Source organism: Chiloscyllium plagiosum, unplaced genomic scaffold (assembly GCF_037043375.1).
Source record: "Chiloscyllium plagiosum isolate Xiang-an unplaced genomic scaffold, Cpla_swu_hap1 HiC_scaffold_31, whole genome shotgun sequence".
Taxonomy (NCBI): domain Eukaryota; kingdom Metazoa; phylum Chordata; class Chondrichthyes; order Orectolobiformes; family Hemiscylliidae; genus Chiloscyllium; species Chiloscyllium plagiosum.
In genome coordinates, this window is record NW_028270169.1 from 5,783,170 (window position 1) to 5,804,195 (window position 21,026).

The 21,026-nt window shown below is 42.9% G+C and overlaps 1 protein-coding gene across 4 annotated transcripts in view; it reads right to left on the bottom strand.

Annotated features, from left to right (window-relative positions):
- Positions 1-9,832: 9,832 nt before the first annotated feature.
- The window catches only part of flot2b (flotillin 2b), a 105,370-nt gene continuing 94,176 nt past the window's right edge, over positions 9,833-21,026 (bottom strand). For all 4 annotated transcript variants that reach the window (XM_087977167.1, XM_087977168.1, XM_087977169.1 and 1 more), the window contains one exon: positions 9,833-20,734. In XM_087977167.1, coding sequence (XP_087833293.1) covers positions 20,696-20,734 — 39 coding nt within the window. In that variant the 3' untranslated portion in view covers positions 9,833-20,695. The remainder of the gene's footprint in view (positions 20,735-21,026) is intronic.

Consider the following 21,026-nt stretch of genomic DNA (forward strand, 5'->3'; position numbering starts at 1 on the left):
TTACATGGATTGACTGCCTGCAGATTGTGTGCTTTTTGAGCAAAATAGAATGATTCTGCAAATATAATTGTGCAAATGTTAAATGACCCCTTAGACTTACCTGTGTGCGCATGTGCAGGAGAAAGACAGAATGAGCGTGTGCGTGTGAGAGCACATGAGAGAATGCGTGTTTGCGTGTGTACAAGCTTGGTAAAGTATGTGTGTGTGTGTGTGTGTGTGATGGGGCATAAGCCTGTGAGAGGGTGTGTACGTGGGTGAGAGTGTGAGGAGGGTTTGTGTGTGTGTGTGTGTATATGAGAGAGCGCTTGTGTGTATGTGTGTGTGTTGCAGTGGGGTCAGTTGTAGTGTGACATGAACCCAAGGTCCTAGTTGAGGCTAGTTGATGGGTTGGGTTCACACACATACACCCCCCACACTCTCACCCTCTCACAGGCTTATGCCCCATCTCTCTCTCACACACACACACACACACACACATACTTTACCAAGCTTGTACACACCAAACATGCACATTCTCATGCGCACTCATGCACACACTCATTCTGTCTGTCTTTCTCCGGCACATGCTCACACAGGTAAGTCTATTTATATTTATCTATCTATATTATATTTGCAGAATCATTCTATTTTGTTTAAAAGCACACAATCTGCAGGCAGTCAATCCATGTAATATTTTATAAATTCCTACTTTGGAAATAGAACCAGTCTGACTCAAGATTGGGATACAGACACACCTCACACCTTTAATGCATTGTCTGAGCTGAGATGGCACCTTTTTTAAAAATAAAACCTTAACATCTCTTGAATGTGACTTAAAAAGTTCTGGGATTTACATATTAAAGAACTGAAACCAGCAAACCCATTCTAAAAGATGAAAGATTTAATCTAGGTTTGTTCAATATATTTTACCTGCATGACACTGTAATCCTTTGCTATAAATTCTGTGTCTTTGATCCTGCTTCACAGTTACCTGATGAAGGAGCAGCGCTCCAAAAGCTAGTGCTTCCAAATAAACCTGTTAGACTATAACCTGGTGTTGTGTGATTTTTAACGTGGTTCAAGAAGGCAGCTCACCCCCACCTTCTCAAGGGCAACTAGGGACAGGCAATAAATTAGATTAGATTAGATTACTTACAGTGTGGAAACAGGCCCAACAAGTCCACACCGCCCCGCCGAAGCGCAACCCACCCATACCCCTACATGTACCCCTTACCTAACACTACGGGTAATTTCCCATGGCCAATTCACCTGACCTGCACATCTTTGGACTGTGGGAGGAAACCGGAGCACCCGGAGGAAACCCACGCAGACACGGGGAGAACGTACAAACTCCACACAGACAGTTGCCTGAGGCGGGAATTGAACCCGGGTCTCTGGCGCTGTGAGGCAGCAGTGCTAACCACTGTGCCACCGTGCCGCCCACTAAAATATTGGGACCCACACATTCTTTGAAGAAATAAACACAAATATCAGGAGTCACTGGATTGTAATCAGGGATGGGAACTTAGAGGCTAATATGATCTATTCCTCTCTGAGCACAGAACATCGAAAGCACTGACCATACCCCTGACCAGTGAATACTGCCTCCTGTAGATTCAACTGGAGAATGTGGGGGTTCATTTCTGTTCTGTGCACTGGGCGATAATTTACATTCAGAGAAGGCACTAGAACAAGGTGAATCTCACAATTCTTCCACTGTCCGAGTGCTGGGTGATGCACTCTCAGATATTTCAGAATCAAAGCAGCTTTTCAGGGTTCCTCAGCTACAAATGGGATCTTGCTGTGCCAGTAAGGTGATTGAGCGATACCGACGACGGTGCGTTGGTTCTGAGGCTGTGAGCAGGTGAATTCCGTGACAGTCAGGAATCTGCATCTATCAACCTCATGAAGGCCACGACTTGAAAAAAAATCACTAACCCAGTGCTTCACGTTAAACAAAAGAGTTACATTTCTGTGGGTGTGTTAAATTTGAATAAGGGAAATTATGAAGAAATAAGGCACAGGCTGAAGTAGATTGGGAAAATACATTTAAAGACATGACCGTATATGGGCAATGAACAGTCCTTAAAGAATGATCACGAGTTACAGCGATGATACATTTCTTCAAAGTTCAAAAAGGTCAGTCAACTACTGTTCACAAAGAAAGTTCAGAATTGCATAAGAATAAAGTCAGAAGTCATCTGACACCAGGTCATAGTCCAACAGGTTAATTTGAAATCACAAGCTTTAGGAGCACTACGTTTCAAATCAACCTGCTGGACTATAACCTGGTGACGGGTGATTTCTGACTACCCACCCCAGTCCGACACCGGCACCTCCACATCATAAGAGGGCGGCATGGTGGTACAGTGGTTAGCACTGCTGCCTCACAGCGCCAGAGACCCGGGTTCAATTCCCGCCTCAGGCGACTGACTGTGTGGAGTTTGCACATTCTCCCCGTGTCTGCGTGGGTTTCCTCCGGGTGCTCCGGTTTCCTCCCACAGTCCAAAAGATGTGCAGGGTCAGGTGAATTGGCCATGCTAAATTGTCCGTAGTGTTAGGTAAGGGGTAAATGTAGGGGAATGGGGGGGTTATGCTTCGGCGGGTCGGTGTGGACTTGTTGGGCCGAAGGGCCTGTTTCCACACTGTAATGTAATGTAATCTAATCTAATCTAATAAGAATACAAGAGGTCTATAGAGTAATAAATCTGAGGGTTGGGAGGTTTTTTGAACACAGCAAAAAAGGACTAAGAAACTGATAAGCAAAGGGAGAATACAATATGAATGCAATCTAGAACAAACAAAACCCACCAAAAATGGATAATAAAAGCTTCTATAGGTACATGGAAAAGAAACATTTGACTAAAATTAATGTACATTGCTGGTGGGCAGAATCAGAAGAATTTATAATTAGCAATAGCGAGAAGCTAAATGATTGTTTTGTGTCTGTTTTCACTGAGGAAGATGCATGAAATCTCCCAAAAATAGAGATACAAGAGGTGAGGGAGAATGAGGAATAGAACACCACAGTCCAATAGTGTCCCATAGTGTCAGGTTCATTAGTCAGAGGGGAATGGGTCTGGGTGGGTTACTCTTTGGAGGGTCAGTGTGGACTGGTTGGGCCAAATGACCTGTTTCCACACTCTGGAGAATCCAACAAAAACACAAATCAGTATTAGCAAGCAGGCTGTACCAGAGAGATTAATGGGGCTGAAGTTTATTTACGGGCAGGACTTGATATTCCACATCCCAGAATTTGAAGATGGTGCCCATGGAAATGATTGATGCATTGGTGATTATCTTACAAACTATATAGATTATGGAATAATTCCTGTAGGTTAGAAAATAACCAATGTCACCCCATTATTTAAGAAGGGAATGGCAGAAAACAGGGAGCCACAGTCCTGTTAGCCTTGCATCAGTGGTAGGAAAATGTTCTGTTAGAATCTGTTATTATGGATGTGATTATCAGGAACTTGGATAATAATGATCTGATTGGGCACAATCAGCGTGGATTTGCAAAGGGAAATTGTGTTTGACTGACTTCGAGCTTTTTGAAGGTGTTGAACAAAATTGACGAAGGACAAGATGGACATAATAACACTTAAAATTTTAGAAGGTTTTTCATAAATTCCCTCCAAAATTAAAGCAGATGAGATAGGAAGCATGGATTAATTATTGACCAATATTGAAAACAGAGGGTAGGAATAAATTGGTCATTCTTACCTTGTGTGGCTGTGACCCATGGGTATCACAAGGATCGGTATTTGCCCGAAGCTGTTTATAATATAGTTTAATGATTTGGAAATGGGGTCCAAATGAGATATTTCCAAATTTGCAGATGATACAAAGGAAATGTGTGTGGTGAGGAAGATATAAAACTGCTTCGGGTGGGGGGTTTTGAATAGGCTTAGTGAATGGGTAAGAATGTGACTGATCAAATATAATGTCCAAAAATATAAGATTCTCTTTTGGATGAGTCACGGCCGGGCAGAAGTTTTCTTAAATTGCTACTTCCCCCTCTCTTCCTAGCACTTGTCTGTTCTGTAAATGAGGTATGTAACATGCTGAAGGGAATTGAGTTTAGAAGGAGAGGGGATAGTTTTGGGAGAAAGCAGAGTCAGACATGAGAGGAATTACCTCTCTTCTAAGGTTTTGAATCAGTGGAATTGACTATCGCAGAGAGAGTGGTGAACACTGAATAAATGTGGGGAGGAGACAGACAAATCTTTAATGAGTAACAGGTTGTAAGGTCATGGAGAGTGGGTGGGAAAGTGGAATTGTGGCCATGATAGAACAGGCTTGAGGGGCAGAATGGCCTCCTCCTGCTTCTGGCTTTTATGTAAGAGATTGCAAAGTGTAGATGAACAAAGGGATGAGAGTGTCCTTGTCTACAAGTTACTGAAGGTGAACATGCAGGTGCAGCAAGTAATGAGGAAGGTGAATGGAACGCCAGCCTTTATCCCCACCGGGTTTTGGGAATTGGGGTAAAAGATAGGGAAGTGTTGGGCAGCAGCTACATGGGAATACCTACAGCCCACCTCCTGCAAGTTCCTCTCCAAGCCCCTGCGTTTGCTGACTTGGAAATATATCGCTGTTCCCTCACTGTCACTGGGTCAGAAGCCTGGAATTCTCTCCCTAACAGCATGCAGTGTATATCATCGCCTAAAGTGGCTGAGAAGATTTCATTGTGCACTTGTAATGCCGAAGCAATGGGCCACGTACTGGGAAATGGGATTAGAATAGTCAGGGGGTTGGTTTGGAGTGGAGCAGACTCAATGGGCCATTACATGAACCATAGAGCTCTGTGACTCAGTAAAGGTGGCTGACACCCAGGGATAGTTCAGGGGATACACTGAGGCACCATGGGCTTGAGGTCGGGATGGCAGGCAGGGGGATGGGGCATCACTCAGACTAGGGGCAGTACTAGGGCCTGGGATTTCTGATCCCGCTCATGACAACCATCATCAAGGGAACTGGACAATAAATATCAGTGACACCCAGCTGCCAGGAATACATGACAAAAATCCTCAGCCATGGAGTAATAATCTGAGTGTGAGTCTCAAACATGACACAGAGTCAGGGCTGTATCTCAAAGAGCCAGTAACAGCCAGTAACTAACTGAGCAGCCTCAGGGACAGGGCAATGGCAGAGATTTCTCTCAAACTGTGTAGGGGACCCGAAGACCACGGAATGCGAATACAAGGAGAGTTAGTTTGTCAGCCAATATCATGAGAATCCTCTTTGAAACAAACTCCTGTCTACAGTGGACAGCTGGGTCAGTGATAAACAGATACAAGGCTTTTCTTAATGACAGAAAGCAGCTTTATTTCTCTAATCCCTGTCTCGTAGCTTAATGTTAATTAGGTTTATTAAAATGATGCATCTATAACCCACATTATCTGCAGATCCCAGATTGACCTTAGTTGGTAGCTCAGCTAACAATCAGTGGGACAGTGCAAGACTTAAAACTGTAATTATGGAGAAACTTTTCAGTCTCATTGCCAAAACATTCCTTATAAAGTCTGGGCAGATCCCGTGGTTGATAATGATTGGGAGTTACATAGCCTGAAGATATGTTCTCACACACTGCCCAGGATCACATCACCAAATAATTTCTCCGCTAATTCTGTCAGTCCCTGCTCCAAATCCTTCCCACTGCGAGGGGAGCTTCCTACAGGAAGGTCTGATTTCCTGCTGAGCTGTTTAGATTCTGAGGCTTTGTCAGATCCTTCAGAAGATCCTTTGACAGTCTTTTAGAGAGAAGAATGGAGATATTGTTTCAATGTCTCAGGTCAGGAAGTCTCCAATTCATTTCATGAAAAGCAGATTTGTTTTGATAGCATCTTTCCTCTTCAGCCAATGAAAGAGTTTGGAGGTGTAATTGCTGCTGGCGAGAGAAATGCTCAAAGAGCTGACCTTCTTTAGAGCGGTGACCAGGTAAAACGTGTCACGAGCTGCCAACTCACTGTCACCTGTTCATTGTCCCCACTGTCACCTATCTTCTTCCTGGATTTAGCATCAACAATCCCTTTACCTGCAGCCCCCACCTTTTCCCTCTCGCTCGGCTCTGCCTCCACCTATCCACTTACCCCACATACCCTCTCCCCTTCCCTATCATCAACATAATTAGCACCTTTTCCTAGTGCTAGTTACTATCAGGTCTAGACTCAAAGTCTCTGTTTCTCTCTACACAGATGATGCCAGAGGAGCAGAGTTTCTCCAGCAATTTCTGTTGTTGTTGTTGGTTTGGGCCATAAAGGACCCTCCCTCTCACCCTCACTGGAGGCATGGGGAGCCTCAGGTTAAACTCACCACCGGCTAGCTCCCCCCAATCCCCCCACACCATCTCTAATGAAAGAGCAGACGTTATCGTCTGAGCCAGAAAAGCTGGACATCATATACTGGGATTTTGAAAAACAAAAATAATAAATACTTCACAATCATATCAAATCTTAGTCAAATGAAACATGTTTGTTGATTATATGAGAGTTCAGTTTAAATGTGGTCAGTATGGATGGGTGAAGAAACTAAAACAAATTGCTGGAAACGCTGGGCAGACCTGGCAACATCAGTGAAGACAAATCAGAGTTATCGTTTCGGGTCCAGTGACCCTCCTGTTCTGAGTAACTTCTGGTTTTGTTTCTGACTGACAGCATCTGCAGGTCTTCTGGTTTTGATATGGATGTAAAAACAGCCTGTTTCCATTCTGTATGAGACTATGACAGGTTCTGGGGCTACTCTCCCAGGGAGCATTGCTCTTTGGAACGTCCCAGTTAACCCTGCATTTCCCATGGCTCGTGCTCCCTGGATACAATGGGCAATTTCCCACAGTACGGAGAACATTCAACAAATCATTTCAGTTGCCTGACACTAATCTTTTGCTATAAATTCAGTTTCATATGGTCCTTCTCCACAACTACCTGATGAAGGAGCAGCGCTCTGAGAGCTAGCGCTTCCAGATAAACCTGTTGGACTATAACCTGGTGTTGTGTGATTTTTACCAAACTCCACAACTGTGGCCGGAGGCTGGAATCGAACCCGGGTCCCTGGTGCTGAGAGGCAGCAGTGCTAACCACTGATCCACCATGCTACCCACATGTACACATTGCCATCACCAGGTGTCACTGTTCATCCAGGTTTCGGGGGTAATGACTGTGCCTCTGGCAGGGGAACAGAGTTTGTTCCTGTTTTTTAAAATTCTTTTCATGACCTTGGGTCACACCAAAACCCTTTACACCCAACTGAAACTGTTTTAACGTAGCAACCAGTTAGTGCACAGCATATTACCACAAACAGCATAGTAAACTATAGGAGAAGTAGGCCACTCAGCCCATCCAGTCTGCAATCAATGAAATCATGGCTTGATCTGATCATCCTCAACTCCTGCCTTTTCCCTATGAATCGCGATTCCCTTCTGGATTAAAAATCTCTATGTCAGATTTGAATATCCTTAATGACCGTGCCCTCTACGGTAAAGAATTCCAGATTCACTCCCCTCAGAGAAGAAATTCTTGCTGATCCCTTATTCTGACCAGAGTGAGTTGGAATAGTCAGGTCCACACATGAAGGAGGTCTGAATGAGGACTTTAGCAATGAGCTGTAAGGAGTGAGGAAAAACGCTGTTGACTCAGTGACAGTGAAGGAATGGTGATACATTTCCAAGTCAGGATGGTGAGGGGCTCGGAGGGGAACTTGCAGGGGTGGTGTTCCCATTTACCTGCTGCCCTTTTCCTTCCAGATGGAAGTGATCATGGGTTTGGAAGGTGCTGTCTGAGGATCTTTGGTGAATTTCTGCAGTGCATCTTGTGGATAGTACACACTGCTGCTACTGAGTGTCAGTGATGGAGGGAGTGGGTGTTTGTGGATGTGGTGCCAATCAAGTGGGCTGCTTTGTCCTGGATGGTGTCAAGCTTCCTGAGTGTTGTTGGAGCTACCCCCATCCAGGGAAAATGGGGAGTATTCCACCACACTTTTGACCTGTGCCTTGTAGATAGTGGACAGGCTTTGGGGAGTCAGGAGGGGAGTTACTTGCTGCAGGATTCCCAGCCTCTGACCTGCTCTTGTAGCTAGATCAGTTTATGTGCCTAGATCAATTCAGTTTTTGGTCAATCAGGGTAGTGATATTGGGGATTCAGCCACTGTGTGTTAAAGGAGGAATGGTTATGATGGAGGGAAGGTCATTGATGGTTGAGCCCAGGACATTAGCCTGAGGAGCTCCTGCAGAGATAAAGCAAAACCAGAAATTGCCAGGGAAATTCGGCAGGTCTAACTCCATCTGTGGACAGAAACAGTTAACGTTGAGCTGATCTGTCAAATACATCCAGCAGGTCTCAGTAAAATGGATAGTTATAATTTACTATTTGAGGCTACTACTCTGGCAAATCACCAGACTGATCTCTCTCAGAATCAATCCCTTTTAAAATGGGAAAGAGAAACCATGTGAAGTGAAAGATGGATCCTAGAGGATTTGGAGAGCTCTTGGTAAATGTAATTGTATCAAATCGCACCTCATATACTCTGGTCTTAGTGGCCACCTGTAAATGTGCCTGTGTTGTATATCCCCACTCCAACCTTGCAAGGTCCTGGGTCACATGGAAGCCTCATTTCCACATGCCACTCATTCAGAGTGATGGAGATGAACAGACTATTCAACAACAGAAAGCATTAAAGGAGCACAGCTTACCAGAACATGGAGGAATGGACAGTGAGTCAGGCAGGCCATTCACCATCCAGCCCCTCCATAACTCACTGACATGAGCAAACGTCCCTTACACAGCCCACCCGAGGGGACATGGACCTTCTGAGCTGCACTGAGTCACCAGGGGTCAAACTAGGAATAGGCAAGGCTAATCCATCAACCAGCACAATGTCTGCTGAACCCCATGCTGCTGCTGATCAGAGGTACACACCTCATGATTAAATGGAGCTACATTTTAAGGGCTTCTGCTGAAAAGGGTAACATGCTAGAGGTTTCTGAGCCAGCTCCGGGCTCATGTTCCATTCCAAAGCTTGTTGCCAAGGAAAGTGCCGTCACAAAGAAACCAAACAGGAACAGCTTCTGAATCCTTCCAACACATGCCTGTGACAGGTGGTGTGAACAGAAGGGATTGTTGGGCAGCCATATAATGGGGACCATGGCACAGCGTCTATTAATCTATCATTCCAGAGCAAACCTATGTATGGGGACATCACCTAAAAGCAACCAATTGTGGGTGGAAGCAGTCAGCTGAACGGGCTGTGTGGATCACACTGGGGTCTGACAGGTGGGGGTTGTAGAACACCCCTCCTTTTGCTGAGCATTGGTCAGAATCCCCTTCCAAGATTGCAGTCAAGCCCCTAATAATGGAAAACAGATCGCCCACGCACTGCTGTGAGCAACATCTAGGAGTAAAACCATTGGGGCCATCCATGTTCTGCTATTTAGATACTCTCTTAGCAAGCTGTTCAGAGATATGATTCCACAAGCTCAAAGCAAGTAGGACTTGTACCAGGGCCTCCTGGTTCAGAGATAGGGACACTACAGTACACAAGCCCCCCAAATCTGGTTTTTCTTACTAGTTTCAAAAACATGATAGGGAACAACGAATAGAGAACCCTGATTAATCTAATTGGGGAAAATGAAAACCTCTTCCTGTTGGCTGTGAGGATGCAGAACACCTACAGGATGGCCCAATGGCAGGAGAGTGGGACGGGGTGCTCTGAGGTGGGAGATCATGTTAGGTAATGTCCACGAATACTCCAGCCAGAGGTGAGAAAATATCTCACCACTATCCCAGATATCAAACAGTAAGCCTCCTCCCTTACATATGGGAACTTTACATTCCCTGTTGACAGAGAAACAGTAGTGGGAGTGGTTTATGCATTTTATTATGGTACATGTAACATATTCCAATCTGTTTGGAGAATTAACAGCACAATGACTGGATGTCATATGACATGGTTTCATATAAACATGCAACATTCACATGCCAAATAATTAAATGTGAAAATACATAACAGGCAGCTAAGAAGCAGTACACAGGATTAACTGTGGGGCTTTGAATTGGGATGGTGGCAGGGTGAGGGGTGGCAGGAATCAATCAATAAGAATGTGGAGCCCCTTGGCAGCAGGAACACTGCCCTGTGTTCAAATCCCCACACACACACACACAAAACAGATCTCACTTGTTTATGAATACAGCGTTAGTTGAAAGGAACAAGAGGCCCTGAGCTCCTGAACAGTCAGAGCTGCGGAATGCAGTGATTTGGTCAAGTGTTCAGAGCTGTTACACATCCTTTCACAAAAGAAGTCACTTTGTTTCTGCTGCAGCACAGAGAGCTCCCATACATATCACCAAGTTGGTGGTAACCTTTCCTATCTTATTCTAATTAACCCTGTCAGTGTAAACACAAACCAAGCAGCAAGGTGTATTTTCATCTCTTACCTCGTAAGAAATCAGTTCATTGTATTTTTAATGACTTGTCTTCTAGTTCAGCTGCCTTCACAAAAGATGTAGGAAACAAGTAGGAAAAGATTTTAAATTGCAAATCCAATTCAAAATCCCCCCTTTCCTGATTTCAGGACCTGCCACTCTCACCAAAGTTCTCTCATTAACCAAGGGCTCCTTACTGTCACAATCTGGCAAATACTATGAATCCACAGCAGAGGGTGTGTGCAGGTTAGGAAAGGAGGCTCTTGATGGTTCGGGAGAACTTGCTGCAACAGGAGAGGATTCAATATACTCAGTAAATATTTGGGTTATATAAGTGGCTTCCAACAGTAATCTATAGGAGCTGTGCACCAGGTGTTCAGAGTTCCTTGCGAAGAACTGTGTCCAAAAAGAGCTGATCAGATAAAACCATGAGCAGAAAAATGTGTTGCTGGAAAAGCGCAGCAGGTCAGGCAGCATCAAAGGAGAAGGAGAATTTACGTTTCGGGCATAAGCCCTTCTTCAGAAACGTCGATTCTCCTTCTCCTTTGATGCTGCCTGACCTGCTGCTCTTTTTCAGCAACACATTTTTAATCTCTGATCCCCAGCATCTGCAGTCCTCACTTTCTCCTATTACCATGAGCAGACGCCCATTCCATGTCTAATTAGCAGTTACATAATGGATCAGTCAGGAACAAACTTTCATTTATATAGTATCTTTCGCAACCTCAGTGGTGTTCCAAAATGATTCACAGTTAAAGAAGTACTTTATAAAAAATGCGATCACTATAATAAACATAGCAGTCAATTAGTAAAGGAAGACTCCATAATCAGCCGATGATTAGACAGTACGATAGGCTGATGGATAAGGGGTAACTAAACCAGAGTAACCAGGGGGAATGGACCTGCTCTCAGCTGCTGGGAATGCGACACAGGCTATGCAATGGGCAAAGCAGAAAGCTGTGACAATAATGAACAGTCAAAAAGGGGAAGCATGTTTGATTGTAAACCAACACATGACTGAAATATCTACAAGAGTCTTCAAATATCCAGCCTGAAACTGATCTATGAAGGGAACTTTGTTTCCCAGGGTAACGGGGAAGGAGCTGGGGGGGATATGGGACTCTCTGGTTTGCTCTTTCATGTTGGCACGGTGGGAGAGAGGGAAGAAGAAACACCTACAATAGCCCATAGAGTCAGCAACTATAAACACACGGGGAATCAGAGAATCCTTGGTGCAAGGTATGCAGTGATACGTTTATTCCTGCAAGGCACTGAGCAAAAGGTTCACTGTGAAGTCCAGGACTTGGAAGCTGCTCACAAAGTTACATCCATTCCAACTGTGTCAGTCCCTCAGCACCAAGGCTGGCTTGATCTTGTTTTGTTTTTGCAGGGTGGAGTGGGGGGGGGGGGGGGGGGGGGGGTAGGGGGAAACAAGGAGTTGAACATCACTCATGTCAAAACAAACAGACTGCTAACACTTGGCAAGGATTAAAGATATACAATACTGTATGAATACACACAACATGCTGACTGACAAATATGACTGATTTTATTGTTACTTATTTTTAACAGGGTTATCATTTATATACACTGGTCTAAGGTCAATGACTCCCATTATTACAGACACCCTCTATGTTCAATATACAATGTGTAGTTAGAGGAGAGGATATTGGTTAAACAATTCCTATGGAGTTTCAGATTAGTCTTTTCAAGTCTATTACATACAGTGCATATGTGGGCCTGGTTTTTTGTAAAATGAGAAAATATTTTGTAAAATTTTCTAATTGCAGTGGCACAAATGAAATGTTTTACATCAAAACTAAAAAAAACTGATGATTCAAAAAACACTTGAGGAGACTGTTAAGTAAAATCTCAAGCTAAAGTAAATACTTCATTACAACTGCTGTCAATATTTTTTCCAAAGTGAGGATGAAAACTGAGTTGTTGGTCAGATTTCTGAATGAAGATCTCCAGTCGAGGGGGCAAAACTGCTCCAATTCCACGCTCTCCTTCAGAAACATCAAGCAGCAGATCAGCTGTACGGCTCATTGGAAATTACTCCCTATTGGCGCGCAAGGATATAAAAACACTATCACTTCTACAATCCCAGGATGCCCCAAATAAAATAATTTTGAAATATTACGTAATCTAGGAGCCCTGTTAACATTCAGGGGTATGGGTTCAAATCTCATCATGGTGGCTAGAAGAACTAAATTCAGCCAATTCAATCTGGAATAGGAAGCTAGTCTCAGTGGGAGAGTGACAATTACCATCGATTGACAAAAAAACTGGCTCCTTTAGGGGAGGTAAACTACTGTCATTAACTAGTCTACATGTGACTCCAAACACACAGTGATGTGACCTTGCAAAACACCCACCCTCAATGAAAGTATGAAGAAACACACTCAGCTTATCCTCAGCTGAGCTTTTCAGTTTTCAAGTCACAGCTGAGGGAGGTCTGGAAGCTGTATCTCAGAAGGGAGGAGGGGGTTAGGGGGGTTAACCAGCAGCAGTAAGGAACAAGTTACTCTGCTGCATTCAATTCAAACTGAAACATCTGAGTGAGAAGGGCAAAAACAGTTTCTAATGAACAGTTTCAAGTGCTGTCTTAGACTTTGCAATTGCAAGTTTACATGCAGCTCATAGTAATATTGCAGTTATAAAACAATACACTGAGCCATCAGCCACACTCTGCTATATTTTGAAAGGGGCTACATATTGCCCTGTGATTCACTCAGATCTCAGCTGGATCACTGATTCTCTTCTGGAGCATTGAATCCAATGACATTTCCCAAGAAAATGGCAAATACAAGGGGGCTTTGGCTGAGTAAACGTGGCCAAACATGCTACAAACAGCAGCAGCGAATGGTCAATAGATTACCTCTGATCCCAGTGTCGTGACAGACCGGAGGGAAGACAATGCCTTGCAGGGAAATAACACTGTGGATGTTGGATTGAAGATTAGGGGTAAAAAATAAGGTCACTCTGCGCCGTAAATTAACAGGTATTTCTCCAAGTTGGATGTGAAGACATGTCAAAATACAACTTCCCTCCTCTGATTTATAGAAAATAATCATAGAATCTCGAGTGTGGAAGCAGGCCATTCGGCCCATCGAGTCCACACTGACCCTGCAAAGAGCATCCCACCCAAACCAATCCTTCCCCCATCCCATCCATGTAATCCTGCATTTCCCATGGCCAATCCACCTAACCTGTATATCTTTGGACTGTGGGAGGAAACCTATGCAGACACAGGGAGGAGTTTGTCTGCGTGGAGTTTGCACAGTCACCTAAGGCTGGAACTGAGCCCAGGTCCATACCATCCTTATAACATCAGGAACCTAGAGAATGACACTACTTTGACTTACTTTCCCAAGAGGTAAAACACCAATAAGGTCGTCTGGAAGGGTTAATGTTGGAAGGAGGACAAAATAAGCATTTCTAGTTCTACGTGAAATCACAAGCATGTTCTATTTACTTGACAAGAAAGCACACAGGTATCTTGATGGTAAACTCAAGCCAGCAGAAACACAGGCTCTGGCAAAGTCTTCAACCTGTTCAGACAATTCAATATTTTGGTCCAATTGCTGTTTTATTTCCAAACTCCTCTATTACAATGCCACTAACTATTAAACAAATGCCAATGAGCCAAATAATAACATCTCAGAAATTCTGGTACCTTGGCACTAGGAGGAAGCTGCAGCAAGTCTGGAACAATTCCAGCATAGTGCGTTTGTTAGAAATAGCAGCTAAAATTTCTCTTTTAATCTGTGGGATAGGTGCCTTTAAAATGATGCACCTAAAACTGCTACAACCAAAAGGTGGCACTAATTTACTTGAGTTTTTTAAACTACTGAACTTTTCACCTTTGAATAAAACAAAGTTTTCAGGGTAGATAAGAAATTATTGTGAATTTGTAATAGTTCATCCTGATTATTGCAACAACCTGCATATTAAAAAGACACAGACAGACACTTTGGCATTTGGCAGACTAAGGGAAGGGCAGACTCGACACATTTACTCTGTTTTACTAAAGTTTACTTGACCAACACATGAGCCAATGTTTTATCACAACATATTTTTCTTCATTCTGTCAAATGGAGTAGTTGATACTGGCAAGCCCAGGATTTGCAGATGATCCTTAATTACAGTCACAGAGGTCTATAGGTATAGCACTGAAAACGGCCGTCCAACGCAGCACGTGTGTCACTCAAAAACAACCACCTAACCACTGCCTAATTGCCAATGAACAGAGTGGCTTATTCCCCAATTTCCAAGGGCAGTTAAGAGTCAACCACATTGCTGTATTTCTGGAGTCATACGTAGGGTAAGGGTGGCAGATCTCCTTCTTTAAAAAAGGACACTGCATTGTTTTAAAACAACAATCAGTAGACTGCAATACCATATTTTTATTCATTGAGATGAAACTCCAGCCATTACCAAGGTGGGATCGATGGCCCCAAAACATTAGTCTGCAAACCTGGATTACTAGGACTGTGACTTTGCTGGTGAATCCTAAGAGCAAGATGATGCTGTAGGTGGTAAAGTTACTAACTGCATGCACCAGAGCTTAGAATAAAAGAGACAACCTCAATGAAAGAAACTCTGAAGGGGTGTCTCAGGGCAGACACTGGGAGGTCACAAAGTCTAGGAGTAGGAAACACAGTAAAATGCACAGGGCAACGATACAGAGCAGAAGAGTGGAGTTAATTGGAAAGCGATGTGAGAGATGCTGAAATGGCTAGATTCCTACCATCAGTACATGGCTGTTTGACCCCATGACAGAGCAATTGGGTGAAGTCTCTCTCTCGCTTAAGAGCATGGCATGCTCACTGGCATTGTTGGGAATGCATCACAGTGAGCGCCCTTTCTGCCAATCAGCTCATGCCAAAGGGAAAGAACAAAGTGTATTTCATGGGGATTTTTCAGAACCTCAATGTCCTGAAGCAGTTCACAGCTGAGGAAGCATGTTCCTTTTTTAAAGTATCCTCACTTGCTGTCAGGAACGTAGCCACCAATGTGCGCACAGCACGTGCCCATAAAATGCAGCATGACGACGATAAAATAAACGTTTTTTTCCTGAGTTGATTGGGAGATAAACGTTGGCCAGGATCCCATTGCATATCTTTGAAAGAGTCGAGTGGGATCTTTACATAACCTCAAGAAAGCAAACAGGTACTTGGTTGAAAATCTCATTCAAAACATGGCACCTCAGACTCAGCACCCCCTCCATCCAGCCCCCATCTCCTCTGACACCGCAGCACCCCTCCATCCAGCCCCGATCTCCCCCAACACCGCAGCACCCCTCCATCCAGCCCCGATCTCCTCTGACACTGCAGCACTCCCTCAATGTTGCTCCCCAACCTCAAAAGTGTTGCATGGAGTATCAGCCCTGATTTGTGGGTACTCAAGTCTCCAAAGTCGGACTTAAATCCATGGCATTTTAACTGAAGTGAGCCTGCAGAGTACTCCGTGAACCGCTGCTGACCATTGTTCGATCATCCTTCCCATTATTTTCCCCTTCGATGCACAGCCTCTTTCATTACTGCAGCCTGAATGACCAAGTTGGGGCATTCTCTCGGTGCAGGGATGCATGGATTTTAGAAAAATGAAAAATTTATTATAAACAGCCAGGCGGGCCCAAAAGGAACAGGTGACACAATCCAAGCTTCTCATTTGTCTAAATTAAGTTCTCCACTTAAAAAATTCATACAATCCAAAAATCACTCCAATCCACATTCTCTTTACTAAAAGGAGACTTTAAATACAATGACAACCAATTCCTCCTTTTTAAAAGTGAAGGAGACATTCTCTTCACACCCAAATCACAAGATTTCTGTCAAACTCAGTTCAGATACTGTACTTGTGCTATTGCAACTTGTAACATAACTCCCCTTGGAGGTAGGTTGATTAATTCAATACCCTGATGTACACCTTCATTAATCTTAATAACTTTAATTATTCAAATTACCCAATTAATTGGTCAGGTTTTCAGACACTTTATTGATATTATTCATACAATTAAAATCACCCAAACCTTTATTATTCATTCATGCAGAGTCTGAATAATGTTAAATACAAAATAAAAATGTACATTAGTTCCTAATATACAGGCCCCTGAGTGCTGGGTTCCTGTCTTGTTGTCAGAGTGTTAGTTATGTCCTATACTTTGAGGATTGGGTTTTAAAAATTCCACATCCAGCGTTTGAAGCATGATCTCACCAGTAAGCTAAGCAGTTGCTGAAATAATCTTTTACAACCAGCAGTTAAACGCATCCCACCACAATCTTACTGATAAACTCTGTCTAGCAACCAACGTTATGCAGTTATGTTCCTATATAAATTGATAAGGGAATTTCAATTTGAACAAGTTGTACACACTGAAACCTGTCGTGGTCTTATTCCCTTTATTTTGTAGAGTCTCCCCCCACCTCAAATTGTGTCAATATTGAATTTAGCAATGCAGCAACATCCACAAGTTAACTGGAGAGTTGGCGGGAAAGGGGGATTCTGCTGGGTCAGGAGCACTGGAGCAAACAGCTCAAATGAAAATCTTTTGCTTCCAAAAGGACATGGAATAAAGCTCTGGAGCAACTATTTAAAGAAAGGAAGGAGGATCACAGCCCTAGTTTTACAGACATTTATGCACTTAAATAAGCTGCATTTGGCAGATGCTATAAAGCAAGCAATCTGTTCAGTTTTTTTAAACCTGAGCTCTTAGTTTCAGGGTTCGGATTTTGTAATATTTACATTAGAGACTCAGGGCTGCTGCTACGTTCAAACATGAATAACCCTGATCTGGCCTCCGAATGATGGCACGGGATTAGAGGTGGACTTAGTCAAGTTGTGCTTCAGTGCCCATGAAATTCAATACACACACACTCACTCCGGGAGTGCTGTGCTCTCAAAACAGCAGGGTATTAGGGTGAGCGTGCTGACCTCACCAATGGGATCTCAGGAGACCTGTCGGGTGAAACTCTACCGCCCTGGTCCCATAGCTTTGCATTCCTCCGGTGTCTACTCAACCAAGACCAGAAAAAAAACAGAAAGCTCATACACAAATCAGCCAGCCAGCCTGGAATCTCTGCTGCCTGGTAAATAAACACAACCTAAAAGTAGTTACTCACATTTATATGGCACCTCATTGCTCAAACGCGTCTAACTGCTTCAAGCACCGATCACCACAGGGTCTTGCTTTAACAGCTCACCAAAATGACAGCAACCCAGACAGTGCTGCATTCCTTCAGTACTGCACTTCTGCAAATTATTGGCTGAAACGTTGTGTGGCTTGAGTTACCAACCTTTGAACTTGGAGGTGTGCACACTACCAAATGAGGCAAACTGACATGGTATTTGTGTTTGTTGCAGTCAAGAATTGATGAAAACAGGCAAACAGGACAAAAGGAAAAATGTCAGTGTTTATAATATTCACTGCATGGTAACTAGGATGGATATAAATCCACCTTAAAATATGATTACATGAACAATCACTGGTATTGATTACATAATATTAGCACTAACTCTATAGAACTGATAAGAGTACATATTAAATAGACTAAATTCACCTCTTTTTCAACTTGTGTTTTTTTCTATAAAAGATTTATTTTTAACCCATAAATTTTGATTGACTCAAACAACTGCACCCACTGTACTGAAGCAAACTCATTTCTAGCAGGTAAAGAAATGAGATAAAATTTAAAAATATTTATTTTAAAAAAGATACTTCCAGCTGTCCACACAATAAAAAAAAAACATGCGACCAATACTTTGGGCCTGTTCAAGGCAGTGGCCACTCTCCAGTTAACAGTCTCCCATTGGCTCAGCGTTACTCTTGGATTTCCTCACATACTGGGAGTTTTACCTGAACAGAAATGCAACCTCAAGTCACCGAACCTTTTGTAGTGAATTTCAAACAGCCTGACAGATGTATTACCCTACAAATTACATGTCTGCACCAACTGAAAGGAAAATTCCATCCTACCTAGAACCAAACTCAGTTTTAGATCTAATTGTTAAAGACAACAAAACCACATTAAAGATACTAATCCTTACTGTGCAAGAGAAAAGGGGAGAAAATTAGACACAATGAGCAGCCTCAGAAAGAAGGAAGGTAACACTACCCAGAGAGACTGAACCGTAAAGTTTAGTACTTGGACAGAAAGTGAACTGCATACATCAATTCAATTTGGCGACAATTATTTTTCCTCCACCTCCATTTGAATGTAATGTAAATTAAGGCTTCTGTTTCCAGAATACGTTTTGCAAAACGGGCATATCTGAGAGCACCCATCCTGGTTGAGTGTGCCACTTGTACCACAGGAGTTTGGGTTCAATGTCTGGGGGTTACAAAAGGCTGCTGCAGCTTGCATTATAGAATTTGCATAGTCAGTAACTAGACAGCACAGGTTGTACATAACCCCGCTATGCAACTACGTGGACCATAACAAGGGAGGGAGGGAGGGGATTATTTTGTGAGTGGAATCACACTGTGCCTCACACAGTAACCAAAAGGTAACTAGTTTGTCTCATGTTCTGCTTTTTTAACAAGTCACTGATTCAAGATAAAATCACTAATTTAAGTTGCGGCAGCTACAAACAAACCTCATAAACTCACTGATAATATTGTATGACTTTTACCTTTTTCATTTGAACTTAAGACTTTTCATAGAGACCAGCCAATACCACGCTGTTTGGAATCTGTACACTGTTCTGTGGTTTTAATGCCTACCCCTTGATTGACAACCAGTTTAGAATATAAAGCTCAATTCTTCCTGACAGATGAATAACTTTGATCTGATGAGACTCAGTAATGCTACCGTCAACGCATGCAATCTTCCTGGGACAGACATCATGGCAGCAGTTTGGACAAGTCGCTGTAATGCGTCAATGATTGAAGTGTGGAGCCATTACTCACACTGGGGAATGTGCTCTCCAACCTCCAAAAGGTACATTTCAGTTGCAGTTCCACTTCAAGTCAGAAAACGATCACTGTACTTGTGCTCTCACATTTCCCCAGCAGGAGAGAAAGTTAAAGGAATATTCTGAATGCTGGTGAGTAGAGGACAATTTTTAATTCAATGTTAAATCAACTGGAGATCATATTGTGGTACATGTGTGATGTAGTCATAGGTACAACACACAAGACACTCAATAGCCAAGACAAAATAGTAATCATTCCCATAAACGTTATTCGTGTACACTGTGCACCTTATACCAGACTCCACTGTGAATTTCAGTTTTACATGAGATTTTGACCTACAACGTCACGCAGTTCAGCAAGTGACAATCATACCTCAATATACACTCCAGGAAAACATCCACAATTATCCTCTACACACCAACCCATGACAACCACCACTATTCAATTCTCTCCATTCTTTGGACACAATAAAATTATTTAGAAAACAGAAATCAGATTAGCAACATCACAATGGCATTATCTTTACATGATTGTGTCAAGATCCCTTCAGCAGAAGGGAAACTGTCTTGCTGGATTTACTTATGGCTTCAGAATTTGTCACACTCTGCTTTCTGTGTCCATGTTACAGATTCACACATTGGAGTCTAGAGATGCCCAGGACACTCACTGGTACTTAAATAAAAAAAAAACAAAAAGAACACTTCAGAGCCAGAAAGGTATAAATATTTGAGTTCTCCTCAAAATGTAAGTATTTGGGAACAAAGTGAGACACTGAGTTGGTTCAACTTGTTCCACTCCCAAATCTTTAAAAGGGGCTGGTAAAGGGCCAAAGGGGTGAATGGCTTCCTTCTGCACTCCAAGGTTCGTTAAAATCATATCCCTCACCAACAACATTGCTGACATCATTATGGCCTAAAAAAAATATAACCTGACAGTAACAGCATATTGGGCTAGGATTGGTAATGGCACTGCTATGACAACTAGGGAACAAGGTTCGGCAAGTGGAGAGGAAGGACAACTCTTCAAATGCTGACTTTCCCCACAGGTGAGTAACCCCCTCCAGACAGCCTGCAACATGGACATCAGAATCAGTTTTGTTCTTAAATGATCAGCAACAAACAGAAAACAACTAGTGAAAGAGCAGACTACTAAGGGAGAAAGAAAAAAAAATACTATTAATGCACTGAATATCTGATCTGGATTAAATTAAGGCACCAGAGGTTTTAAAGAGAAACCAAAACGGAAAGAAAACTAAAAAAGAAAAATCGCACAAGTTTTCAGTAGAAAAGGAATTCCTTATTCAAGTGTTCTGAGGTGGAGGTCTGTGGAATAGTATTTTCTATGGAGAAATATCCTGAATTTGTTGTGGCTTTTTTCATGATCAGGCCTGGGCGTTGGTTAATTTTTGGATTAAAGGTACCTGGAAAAGAAAGACAAATGTAATTTTAAGAGAACCATATTGAAAGAGTAATTGGGATTTATTTCTGGGTAATAATTACATGGATGATACTGCATCTTATACAACTCTCAATTGGCAATGGGCTTTCACAGGAGGAGAACTCCCCACTAATTATCCTAAGAGGTCTTTGACAGCCACCTGAAAACACAATAGGGCCCTTGGTTTAACGATCAAGCATCCCCCTTTCAATAGCATTGGAATTGTCAGTTCAGATCAGACAATCTGTGCAGTGCTTGGTAACCTACATTGATTT